The following is a 13,729-nucleotide window of genomic DNA, read 5'->3' as shown; positions in this document are numbered from 1 at the left end:
CTCTCAGTTGGCTTTGAACTGGAGGAGGGAAAGAGAGTAGTATGGATCTCTACCAATCCCAAGAGCTGTAATTATCTTGATGATGGGAAGCAGTTCCTGAATTCCCTGTTATTCAATCAAGAAATGAAAGATACTACAGCTTGCTGTCTGGTGGGTCAACTGCCTGTGTGATCAATTACAGTGTGGGCAACTTAAAACAGATTCTAATTCAAGTTATGAAGCATTGGGAGCTGGGGAAGATTCTGCTTTAAATGTGACACTGAGCATGCAGTAAAGAATCATCATCTCCCTATCAACCAAGTTATGTTCTAAAAATTGATTTGTAAACCCCTTTACACCCTGCAAGTGCTTTCCTGTAAAGACAATAAAAGCCGGAAGGATAGTGGATATGGGTGAAGTCTCTGGAGCTAGGCTGTGCGAGTCTGAAACTGGATCCACCACTTAAAGCATTTCATCAAATCCAAGAATTCACGGATTGTGACGGTGAAGATGCATCATTATTTTACTACCCGTGACAAAAACACTTGCAGCTCAACGATGCCTACACAACAGTCCCGCGATCCCCCTGCATCCTGCACAGCAGCACCCGACTGCTCTGACGTTGCTTTTATCTGTTCAAAGAGATTTGACAAGGTTTCTTGTCTTCAGTTGCAACCCTTCACGTGTGACAGGTAAGGGGTTTGCTCTGTATGTATCTCAACAGCAAAACACGAACACAGCCACATCTTTTTGTGGGTCTTCCTTTCTATGTAATTGACTGTTGCTATGTGAGAAAATAGGGAATTGCAGTTTATTCTCCTGGTGATAAATATCTGCCTCAATGATGTCAAACTCACACTCCATGGCTCTGTTACAAGGCCACGCTGATTCTGAAGAGTGAAATTTATGAGTGAGTTATGGAGAAAATAACCAAGCACGCGTGGCTCAAACATTTATTCTATTTTCAAAACTGACCTATCTGCAACGAAACCATAGATGTGGAGTAACAAGGGGCCATATAAAGGAAGTGATGTGATGACAATGTGAACTGCTGTGTCCAGATTCACACAGGGGAAGACTGCAGCACGCCCGCATGACTGCTGCCTGCAAGCTGACAGGGCCTGGGACCCCCACAGACCAGAGGACGCACATCCACTGCAGAGATCTTAAAATAGGGGGAAAAAAGTGTATTTTCCAGTCGATGAAACACACCATTAGCGTGGTGACCTGAAACAAATGACTTAACCTCACCAAGCTTCCGTCTACTCATCTGTAAAGAGGGGATAACATTACCCATCTCTTAGGGTTGTCTTCCTTAGCACAGACATAGTTCTCATTAAATGGGTTATTATTTTAAATAATGATTAGGCTTTTAGATCGCCTTCAAAAAGTCCTTCCCAGCCAACAGCAGAGTTAAAATAATGGTAAAAGTCAGCCAGAGCCAGGCTCCCTCTGAGCTCTGAGAAGGACAGAATGCTCAGAGTAAAGAAAGACACAGGGCTCCCTAAGTGAACTGATGACCCTGACGCAGAAGGGGGTAGGACCCAAAGCGCTGGGCTCTGTGGTTGTTGACAAGTTCTACTCAGTTTAACAAATACCTATTCACTCTTACTTTGTATATTTTAGGAGCTGGAAGCATGAAGAAGAATGAAAGTAAGTTTTTCTGACCTTGAGGCTCTCAAGGACTCACTGGCCTGAATGTCAAAGAACAAGGGTGGAGATGATGAAGGAGGGTTCTGGGAAGGAAGCTGGGAGTTCAAAGGCAGAGGAAAAGGGAGTGGTGGTCAGAATTTGCATGAGTCGTTCATAAGGCCAGTCACACAGGAAGGGAGCCTACAGTGATGCTTTTTAACCAGGGGTGGAAGAAATAAAATCCCAGAGCCACCAATACGCCAATCATTCGAAAGCAGGCAAAAGATCATTATGTCGCTCGGGTTTCTAGAGACAAATCTCCACTTGGCCATCGCTCTTACCGGACAACGAGCACAGGTCACAGAAAATGGCAAGACTGTCAGGGCAGAAGAGCAGCAGCATGGGCAGCCAGGTGGAGGAGAACTCTACAGTTAGCACGGCTCTTCGGCATACAGTGAGTTAGGGTCTGCACTTGAGGCCGATACTATATTCTTAGGGTAGAAAAAATGGGATTGGTTCCCTTTCTATCTCTGCCCTTCGAGCACCCATCACCTTGGTGGGAACAAAATTAAATGGGTCATGTGAAAGCCGGAGCTGCTGTACAATCGGAGAAATTTGTCTCTTAGGTTTTCAGTCAATTGCTAACAGTGGTCTCCAATATTTACTTGGCTTGTCTGGTGGAGAAACTCTGGTTGGCCTTCTCGTGAGTGCTACTTCTATGAAATGGCTTTTAGAATTAAAAGATCATTTGAAGCACCAAGTCTACCTGCAGGAGAGGTCAAGATGAACAGCTTTCCTTATTCCCCAAGACTTCTGTCTCAGGATCGCCCATGGCGTGCCCTCCAAGGAAACCAGCCTTAGACTTCTGGTCAACCCAGGGACCCCTGTGTTCACTGCATCGCTCAGAGCATGTCAACTCCAGTTTGGGATTGAAACTAGCAACTCATTCATTCAAACCATCAGAAAGGTTCTGAAGGGCCAGGCTCTGTTCTGGACATGGAAGCTACAAACATTATACCCTGAGGGAGTCTCAGTTGGGCCAGAAACCAGACCCCCAAGTGGGCTTGTAAAGGGACTCATAGGACAGAGAGAGCAGGCTCTGAATTCATCCTTGGAAGGTTCATGGAGGGGCAACCATGCCTTGAATGCTGAATGGAAGTGATCTGGGCAGAGTATACAGCATATTCAAACATAAAGAGGTAGACAGGAGGGGTTCACGTAGGAGGAACTGGGCCGGGCTCAGGGAGGGGGACCACAGGGTGGCCCACAAAGAGGAACAGAAGAAGAGAGGCAGGGCCATGATCAAGATTACCATGTAGCATGCTGAGGGTGCATTTCACTGGAAAGGTTAAGAGAAACCACCAAAAGATGTTATGCAGTGTAAGAGCACAATAGGAATTCCATTTTGGGAAGACCACTTTTCCCATTTTCGGAGGTATGGGAAGCAGATGGGAAACAGGCAGATCCATTCTGACACTTCTGTGATGATGGCTCAGCATATCATTTTTGCCTGAATAAATGAGAAAGATAAGAGACGGGAACCACTCTGGACAAACAGAGTAAATCTCTTTTGTAGTCTCTCAGTTTTTTGTCCTGACCATCTTATGCATGTTGTGGAGAAGGTATATAAGAAGTTATAGTCAAAGAAAGGAAAGAGGAGGGAAGGGAGGGAGAGAGGAAAGTAGGAACGAATACTAATTTAGGACTACATCTGAAAAGACACTTGTGCAAAATATTTATATGTCCTACTTTAATCTTACATTGTGTAAATCTGTCATCCTGGTACTTGGCAATGCAGTACTCAGGGGTGGCAACTATTCGAATAGCTGCTGTCTGAGTATCCCTATTATTTATAATATATCTGCTTGCTATATATAACAACTTTTTAATACCCCCATTTAATTGGACTACCCATGTAACTGGAAGTGTTGACTAATCACAACAGCTGGTTGTTGAAAATTCTGCCATTGTATGTTGAATGCAGTTGACATTTATGGTCGTTCTTTGATGATTCAGGTTCTCAAAGTGGCTCAAGGTCATTATTAGGAACATCAGTCCCTGTAGGATGGTACTCTGGATACAGAGATACTGGAGTGAACAGGTAACAACTCTGTTTAAGCCATGAAAGGTTTTTTCCTCACTTTTTATAAGCTGATGAAGTCTGTGTGTGGGAGTGCAGGTACAAAGAACATCAACATTTTGGTTAACTGAGGATTCTAGATATTTTGCTTAACTGAGAAGATTAGTTAGCTGGGTTCTTCTACTAAGATTTTGCTATAAATGAATCCAAGGAAAAGAGTATCTCAAAGGATTAAAAAACCACCACCATCCAGTAAGAAAGTGACTGTGAATTTGGTCTTCAGGGTGGCTTGGGGTAGGTCATCCAATATGCGCCTTTTACTTGTATCAAAGTAAAAATTACAATAATGATAATAACTAAAGTTTGTGTAACACTTAACAATTTACTTTATGCATATGCTATCTCATTTATCAAATGCCAGTTACTACCTCGGTACAGAAAGTTACAAGCAGAGAACCACTCTTTAATGTGAAGTGTTCTATAAACGGCCAGTCCATGACACCAAATAAGCTGGAAGCTCTCCATAGCACTGTTCCCTGTCCAGGAGAGTTGTGAATTAGGAAAAGGACTTCACCATAAAATGGTCTCCAAGACTGGGGGTCCCAGGGCCTGGGCTCAGATAAAATTATGATGACAAGTGGGTATTTCTTTCAAGTAAGTGTGGGAGAAAATAGTAGACTTCGGAAGGAAATTATTCACTTGTTGAAAAAAATTAATTCCTAAAGGCTTTACGGTATTATTTTACAGGTTACCACTTCTAGAGAACTAAACGAGATCCTGGAGCTCTGGAAGGTTTATTCACATGCATGCGTGCACATGAGTGATTTACTCCCAGGAAGTAACAGTAATCCAAAATGACTGCAGAATGACCTTAACCACTATCATAATTGTAAAGTCTACAGTTCAGATACTGAAAACTCTCAATGGTATCAATAAAAAAACCAGATTTCCCGAAATGAAAGGAAGCACAGAGTTGGCCATTTATGTAGAGATTGACACCCTAAATCTAAAGCCCGCGTGCGTGACCAGATGACTGTTTACACCACTGAATTCACCAGATTATGCATTCAGAAAGCAGTCCTTAGCATAGTTGTCAAAGGGAATGAATATACTATTTTTGCTATGGTCGTCCCCAGCAAAGCTTGTTCTTAAACCCATGGTGTTTTCAGGAAGCAACCAGTCCAGGGACAGGAAGGGACTAAAGAGAAGAGCGAAGGGTGGGAGACCAGGGGAGCAAGCAGCAAGTGACTACTTGCCTTCTGAAAGTCAACATTCATTCATTCACCAAATAGCTAAGTGCCTACTACACGTGAGGTTCTCACTCGCGCATGGGCCGTTGTTTTTAATGAAAGGAAACAAGAAAAGAAGGAAAGTATACTCCATGTCCAAATCCCCAATTTTTCAATAACATTTTTAAAAATTTGAATTATCTAGATACATTCCAGAGTTTCTCACCTGCTGATCGAGATCGAGAACCAAAAGTTCCAAACCATTTTACATGTAATAAAATGTAAAATTAGTGGGGAAGGAAACAATTTTCAAGCACACTTGGGACTGACCTGAACTAATCTTTGATCAGGTCAGTCTCTATAATATGTAGTTCAATGCTTTAAAAAAATTTTTTTTAAAGGCTAAATAAGCATATGTAAAAATATTAACAATGGTTGTCTCTGGAGAGGGGCTTCTGAGTGATTCTTTTCTTGCTCATTTTGCACGCTTCTGTTTTAAATAATGTGACATGTATTACTTAGATAATCAGAGTGAGAAAGTATTCTCAAGTTAGAACTGGTGTGATATGTAAAAACGCAAAGCAGATAAAATGTGACTGATTAGATTAAATGCAGGTAATTACTTAGCCATGAAATTGTCCTGCCCAATTAAATAAGCAGTCATTACTGTAACTGTATGCTTTACCGTGGATTCTGCTAGATAAGCTCCAGCAGAGCTTTCCATGTGTTGGAATAAAAGCCTGTATGCATTGCAGACAAACTGGATTTTACTACCATGTGGGTAGCTATGCCTACCAAGCTCTTCTTTTTATTTCCAAATTGTTTTTTGAGATAAAAGCTGAAAGAGCTGCTCTTGCCAATCTTTAAACCTTTTTATCTAAAAGTATTTTTCCCTTTATGAGAAATATAATAAAGTCAAGATTTCAAATTCCTGGCTCCACTCAACCAAAGCTGCAAATGAGGTAATTTTCTATGTCATTTTCTTCTAATGCCACGGTCCCCAGGCTAGACACTGGGGTTGAACCACAAACTGCACAATTTGCATGTTGCGTCCGTAGTTCACTGCTGCTGCCACACCCATGCTCTTCAGCACGGTCGTGCGTGTGTGTGTGTGTGTGTGTGTGTGTGTGTATGGTGTACGTGGGGTATGTGTATGTTTGGGGCGGTTTGGTGGGATTCTCAGCAGGGAAAGCACTACAGTCACCCAGAGCATGCCATCCTCCCCGCTCTGGGGCCCTGCAACAAGCTTTCCTCCCTCACCCGTTGATATTCTTTGGGGCTCTGCAGGAAAGGGAGTATGCACCTCCTCACAGCTCCTGTCCTTGGCATGCGGGGGTACTTGGCACACAGTAGGGCCTCATAAACGTACTTGCTGAATGAATGAAAGTGGAAAACCCTTACCAAACAGAATACCCTTAATAATTTTAGGGTGTCACACTATCATTTCTCTAACCTTGATACCTATCACATGACTTTACAGAATAATTCTATTCCCATAAGGACCCTAACACATAAAATCTTGACACAGTAAGAAGGCTTGTGTGAACGACGACGGCAGGGTCTTCACTTCAACGCTACACACCAGGCAGGGTCTATTGAAGACACGTCCTGCTGTGTGAGCTTTCAGCAGATGTATACAATCACTAACATAGCTTTTCATGTCTCTAGTCTTAAATGTCTTATGCTTCACTTTAATTGATTATATCAAGTTGTCATCAGTCTGTCCCTAAACAGTATGTAATTACACAGTCGTATCATCCACTTAAGGTTTAGTTCTCTTCTCATTTGAGGAGAAAAAGAATGAACACGGCTCCTATAGATGCGCCTAGCCACATGTCTGAAGCACATCAACTGATTCTGCAAGAGAATATTTAACACCTAAGACCCTTGCTCCTTGTTATGTACCAATGAGTCATATTTCTTTTCAAGATTTCATTTTATGACCAAGGGGGAGAGGGTGCAGGAAACACAATGGTTTCTTGGTTACAAAAACTGTCTTCTTCAGTAAAACGGTATTTCAAAGATTCCTATTTTACCCTATATAAGTGTTTCGTCCGATTTTGTTGGGTAAGCTCTCACTTGGAAATTTACAGGTTTTTTTTTTTTTTTCATTTTGCTAGAATATGCTTGAATGAAAGAGAATAGCTCAAAAGTGCCTTCCCTTTCAGAAAAGTCAACTAATTCTACACAAATAAACAGCACAGAGGGATAGAACATCTCCCCCAACATCAGTTCCAAAACTTAAAATCAAATCTTTCCATTAGCAAGGAGAGTCCGCACTTTGCTGTGCATTAAAGCACCACTTATTCTGGAATATCTCATGCTAATCTGTGTTTCTGGAGCCGAATGATTTTTGTGGCTTTTCATCTAAGCAAAGAAAACAGTGATAATGGACATCTTCCAGCTGCATACCTCCGTGACATTCAATAGGTTTTATTTGGATTAAGAAATTCAATTGTTTTCAAAGGTTGAAGGAGAGGAAAGTAAAATTGACACGTATACTTTCATGCCATTAAATTTTGAACTTGTGTCCTGCCCTACACTTACAGTTTAAAAAACAGCAAAAACAAACAACAGGCTCAAGTCTAGCCAGAGCCTAATTTACTCCCCAGTAGGACATAGGAGTGATTTATGATTTGCAATTAGTAGAAATAAAAGTAACCAACAAACTGAGCAAAGACTGGAGGCCAAACATCATAGTTTCTATGTCATCCTTACACAGAATCTTCATAAAGGCCTTGTGTACTTTTTAATCTTATTAATGTGACTTGCTACTATAAGAATCTATAAATGATGTCTGAAACTACACTTATTAAAGTTTGTCACAAACACACTCCTAACCCCCCAAATCTGTTGTTACCAAAACTGCTACAATAGACAAATAGTGTCCTATGTTTAGTAAAATAAGATGCCTAGGTATCAGGAAAAAAATCATCAAGCCATTCTAAGAAGATTTCGACTCATAACTATTAAAATATATGATCAAGCTCATCTGTTGCTACAGAATTTTTAAATGTTTGTAAAACCTCCGACTATAGAGTAGGACACGTTCATCAAGCCATTCTCTTGGGTTAAGATGATTAATATCCATTTTCAGTTAAAACTACTTCAATCGGGGAAAATCAGGAGGAAAAAAGGGAAAAGGAGAATACTCAATTATTTCCTGGTGCTTTACATTATCCTAACGAATTATGACAAGCCTTTCTTAAATCCCAAGGATTTATACATTGAACAACCATTCCATCTGTTTATTTTTTTTACGCTAGAGTCCAACACTCCCTGCAGGATCCAAGTGGATCTTTGAGCAACGGCAGCGTTAATAATTTTGCCATTGCAGACTCACTTTGAAATTGGATAATTTTTTGCAGGGTATCCATGCCATCCAATTACAATTTGCAAACGCCTTTTTTCTCTTATATCCTCTTTGTCACACACGTATAGGCACGCACACATGCACAGGGTCTGACCCCCCACCGGGCCCCCGCTGGGTTATAGTGCAGACTGCCCCCTTCCTTCCTCCCTTCCGCCACAAGGTTCTCCCAGCACAACCCGGTCTGGGTAAATCTCTTATCCCAAGAAATTCAGGCCAACACAGACTCAAATTGGGAGATTTAGGGCTATACTCACAAGGATTTACTGGGGCTTTTATTACCAACTATTAGTTATTATCCCAGCTTGGACTAGCGGGTAGCCTAGGAAGTATAATTTATAATTATAACACCCACCTCTGAAAGGAGGGAGAAAGCGTTCGGAATAAGCTGGTCCAAGCTGCACTTCTGAGGCCCACTTTTGCAGTCCAAAATGCAAAAAAAATCCTGTTTATGCCAAATTTTCAAGTAATTTCTCATTTGAAAGATCCTGCCATTTTTTTTCGCAGATATTACAACAGATTTTTTTAAGGGGACAATTCTCTCTGTTCCATCTCTCTCACCCTCTTTCTTCTGGTGTGTGTGGCAGCTGCTGTTTGATCTGCTCATTGGCTCTGATTTGTTTCATGTTTCAGCCAAAGATTAAAACTGCTCTGTAATTCTAAGCAGATGGGCCTAGGAGTGCAACCCTGTAATTATACCTTTTCTCTTTGGCCCTCAAACTGCAAGCCTTCCATTCTGACTTCTAAAGTCTGGGATCACTGGGGCTCAATGGACACACCTTGGCAATCAGGCAGGTCTGGCCCCACCAGGCACCTTAGCGGGCCTGCAGTGCTCAAGCTGTCTGCCCTGAAGCCGGGGGACAAAGAAAAGAGCCACTTACACAGCTCCCGGGCTCGTGCCTTCCTAGATCACGCAGGGTGGGGGTGCAGAGGGGTGGGGTGGGGGTCACAGCCTGGTCTTCAGTGCTAGCTACAATGCATCAATGCATTGTGAAGCTCCACCAAGAGCTGCAGGTCCTGCTCAGAAACTGACGGTCTTGAGGGTGCTCATCTGACCTGCAGGGGTTTTGAAGGCTTGGTGGTGTGGAGGCAGGAGAGCCATGCTCCCGGTGGAGACGCTCTGCTGAAATGTCAGGTGTCCACCATTTGGGAAAGTTCACTCAGGATTTCTGAATCAGCACATGTTCTGCCACCGCCCGCAGCAAGGATCAACACCAATCTACCACAAAATCTGCTTTCTTTTTCTCAGTGCAATTCCTGGAACTCTGTGAAAGAGCTGGGGTTTTCTAGCTAAGGGTTTACGGAGCCCCCGAGGAAATGTGGCCCATGAGGCGCAGAAACAAAACCATCAAGCAAGAGTCTGATGGAAACAGGGTGTCCAGTTCCGGAGAACCTTCGGAGACCGGTTTTCATGATTACATCTTGGGGTGTTAAGAGTCCCCTGCTCCTTGCGACTGCACCCAGTCCACTTGGGGCGAGAGCCCCATCACCACACCTTCAGCAAACACTACTCCTCTCCGAGGGCACAGAGAAACGCGCGCGGGCTGTTTTTCCCCTTAAATGACCACAGTTTCGCTTTACAGCCCCACAAAACCTTGCACCACATCAAGAGCCCCTCCGGCAAACACTCCTGACACTTTGGAGACCGGATCGCGGAGCCCGCGATTTCATGACAGTCTGTACTTTGAAACCCCAACAGGACAGAAAAGTTTTCCCTGGAACTTGATGCAATCCATTCAGGAGCTAAAAAGTGTCTGTGTGTGAGCTCTGCACCCTTCCAGAAAGCAAGCTCCAGCCGCAAACCAGCTCCGGGCGCCGCCGGGGAACCCGCGAGCCCCCTCTCCCGGGGCCGGGCAGGGGGAGCAGCGGCTGCGCCCGGGTTCCCCGGCGCCCGCGCAGGAACTCACCGTGAAGCAGGAGGGCCGGGAACAGGTACGCGAGCAGGAGGCGGCACAGACCGGACATCTCCAGTCCTCCTCCGGGACCGCCCGCCGTCCAGGGACGCCGCTCCCCGGGAACGGCCGCGGCGCCGCGCGCGCTCTGTCCCCCCGCCTCCAGTCCGGAGGACGCGACGAGGCGGCGGCGCGGCGACACCGGCGGCCGGCCCAGGCCCCGCGCGTCAGGCGGCCGCGGCGCGCCCCATGCCCGGGGGGCGCGGTGCGGGGGCTGCGGGGCGCGCGCTCGCTGGGCGCCTTCGGGCCCCGCGCGCCCTGCCCGGCCCTGTCCGCGCTCCCGGCCTCCCGGCACCCGGGCCCTCTGCGTCCCTCCCCGGCCACCGCCGCCGCCGCGCGCGCCGCTCCGTGCTGCAGTGGCCGCCACCGCCGCCGCAGCTGCAGCGTCTCTTCATATTTCCCGAGCGCCGCCGGCGGGGCTGCCGGGCCGTGGGCCGGGGGAGGAGTCGGGGGAGGAGTCGGGGCGGTGATGCCGCGCCACCGCCTCCCGGGCCGCCGCCGGGGGCCGGGGGCGCGGAGACTTGAAAGGGCGCGTGGGGCACCGCCTCCCCCACCTCCCTCTCCAGCCTCCTCCCCTGTCCTCCGCTCCAGCCCCTTCTCCTCCTCCCACCTCCTCCTCCCTCTCCCTCCGCGCCTCCGCCCCCTTCCTTCCCCTCCCAGTTCTTAACCTCCTCCCTCCCGCCAGCATCCCCTTCTCCCAGCCCGGGGCTCGGCGCCCCTTTCCTTCCTCCCCCTCGGCCGCCGCGCCCTCGCCGGCCAGGAAAGAGGTGCCCTTCACCCTCCCGGCCTCCACCCCGGGGAACTCTGGACCCTTTCTCATCCCTCCGCGGGGGTGGAGGCACCACTTGTGAAAGGTGTTCCGAAAAGGGGTGGGGGGCGCTGCAGGGCTGGGGGACTCGTGGAGGGGGTCCGAGAAAAGTCCGCTTGCAAGGATTGGAGTGTGTGGGTGTGTAGGCACGCGCGCGTGTCCGGGCGCAGGAGAGAAAAAGAGACAGGAGATTAGTGCAAAGAGGAGTTGAGTTTTGGAAAATTGCTCAGGGTCTGGACGCTGCAGTGCCGGCTCCCTCAGGGGTGCAGTGCGCGCCTTCGCCGACAATCTTACCCCCATGAGCAAGGAGCCCTGTCACAGGCCCCAACCTGTGAAGGGAATGGTGTAGGCAACAGGAGCTCTTGCTCTTCTTCCCCTTCCAGGAGGCAAATGACTTGTTGAAACACGGGAGAAATCTCCGAGAAACACTCGCTGTCAGTCCCCAAGAAAGTGCACCGAGGCCCTTCTCTGGTTCCTCCTCTCTCCCAGCCCAAATCTTGATTTTTATCTGTGTTCTGTGGGCCTTTGGGTATGGTCAATTTGGGACAGTGGCTTTTAAGACGAAAGGCGGGAATGGCTTCCACTCTCTCAATTCCCCAGGGCGCAGTACAAGCTGTTTCGGTCCATGGCAGCTCCCCTGGTGGGCTGATGATGTGCCAGGGCCCTCGCATTTCTCTGGAGGCCTCTCCTCTGCAGAGCTCCTCCATGGGCCTTTCACCAGCTCTCAGGAGGTTTCTCCAGGCTCTTAGGCTAAATGTCCCCCCCTCCTCACACTGGGATAAGGAGCAGCCATGGGACCAGATGGAATCAAGAGAACATTTCTTGACTCTGCTAGTGTTTTTCATAAATAAAACACTTAAAAAGAATGCCTAATTTCCCAAGAGAGTTCTCTGCCCCTTTGAACAATGTAACAATTCAACTCTTTATGCTCTAGACTTTCAGAACTAGTGGGACCTTAGCATGGGCGTAAAATTTAGTAAAATAGATAAGAATACATTTGACAGTTCCTACTTTTCCAGTTTTTTTCTTTTTTCTTTTTTCTTTTCTTTTTTTCCTGAGAAAGCCATGGGTCTTTGGATGGGATGGTGCTGATACTGTTTGATGTGCTTCAGTTTTTATCACCATCATTATCATCTTTCCATCTTTAATGAGAGGGATCATAACATGTACCACCTGCCTGGCTCACAAGGATGTTGTGAGGATTCTGAGCCAATGTTTGCAAATCTCAGAGATGTAAGACTCCTGCTGTGGGAGAGAAGGGAAGGTTGAGCAGGAGCATTCTTTCGTGCTGGGCTTGCTTTGCACCATCTCTCTGGGCCCACTTTGTTCCCAGTCTCTGGCTTGTCCCATTTAGGAGGTTTGGGTAGCAGATTATGACTTGTTGGATTTGAATGCTGCCCAAAGGTCAATCGTATTTAAAGCAGGAACTTGGTTTCCTCATGAATGTTGGGCAGTTGGAAATGATGTAAATAGCCTACTTGGCTGTTCAAGCAGAACATTAGCCTGGTCACCAAGAACACATCCTAGGCAGTATTTAGCTTTTCTATGCCTTCTAGTCATTTGACGCTTTTTTAGTCTTTCAGCGAATATTTGAAACAAGCAAACAACAGGAGAGAACGTTAGGGATGGTGTGCTTATGAGTAAGCAACTGCGTTGATAGTAATTGAAAAATGTCAAGGTCATTCATCACACGTTAGCAGAAAAATTAGGTAATATATCTAGTTAAATAATTATTTGATTCTGTGTTTTAAGAAAAAGAAAACCAGCAGGCCAGCCAGTAATTTGCTGTCATCTTGACAGTCAAGTTGATTCAATTTTTGTTTTTCCAACTGGTTTTACTGGTGTGGTATGAACATAGCCAGAATGATGTCATCAGCTTAAAATGTGTTTTGCCAGTTTATTTTCTACATGTAGTGTCTTGGATTTAAAGATGTGACCCTCGACCCTCCACATAATATCCAGCCAGAGTCGCTGCTCCCAGAAATTCCCTCATCGCATTCTGCCTTGTCCTAGCTGTAGGGTTCACTCTCTGTATTCGTTTTTACTTTTGCCCTGAGTGTGCTCGCTTCTGGAAGGGAATAATGAAAACAACAGTAGGAATTTATCTTAGAGTGATTACATAGTACGTGGCTATCTGCTTAGAGTAATAGAATTGGGATGAGGGCCTTTTCTGGGAGGTAATAAGGTGGCTGTGAGCTCCGCTCAGAAGTGGGCCCCTTGCAACCCACGCAAGGAATTTCCCCAGGCTACTTGCAAGGACCAAGCCTTGAGCAGGAGCGTTGGTAGCCAGGTCCTGGTGATAATGGGAGAGTCCTGGCTGGGGCAGCTGGACAAGATACCCTCAGCAGTATCAACCAGTATGTTACAAGAGTCAGAGCTACTCATAACTAACTTTGGGCATGTTGATGAGGAAGAAGTCAAAGGGGCTGAGTTCTCAAACATGCGGCAAATCAGAGGCACCCTTGGAACTCCTGTGATTGTTCCGTCACCAGCTCACGGGGCCTCTCACATGCCTAGGGAGTGGTCTTTTCCCATAAACACTGCTGATCCTAACTCAGAGCCTCTACAGTCAGCTCTGGCTCTGAGTCAGAACCACCCTTTGCTCTTCCCCCAGTCACTCTGAATCATGAGCACATTTTCTGGAACGGACTGTGCTGGCCACATAGCTCGAGTGATCAC

At 46.2% G+C, this 13,729-nt stretch overlaps 1 protein-coding gene across 1 annotated transcript in view; it reads right to left on the bottom strand.

The window, feature by feature from the left end:
- Nucleotides 1-10,405, bottom strand: part of APCDD1 (APC down-regulated 1) — a 33,237-nt gene extending 22,832 nt beyond the window's left edge. The window contains exon 1 of the mRNA XM_045887045.3: nucleotides 10,198-10,405. Within this exon, the coding sequence (XP_045743001.1) occupies nucleotides 10,198-10,255 (58 nt within the window). The 5' untranslated portion in view covers nucleotides 10,256-10,405. The remainder of the gene's footprint in view (nucleotides 1-10,197) is intronic.
- Nucleotides 10,406-13,729: the final 3,324 nt, after the last annotated feature.

This window comes from Mirounga angustirostris, unplaced genomic scaffold, assembly GCF_029215605.1.
Source record: "Mirounga angustirostris isolate CCGP_5_RB_7025 unplaced genomic scaffold, mMirAng1.0.hap1 SCAF_14, whole genome shotgun sequence".
Taxonomy (NCBI): domain Eukaryota; kingdom Metazoa; phylum Chordata; class Mammalia; order Carnivora; family Phocidae; genus Mirounga; species Mirounga angustirostris.
Note: the sequence above shows the minus strand (reverse complement) of the source record. Positions and strands in the feature narration are given on the sequence as shown.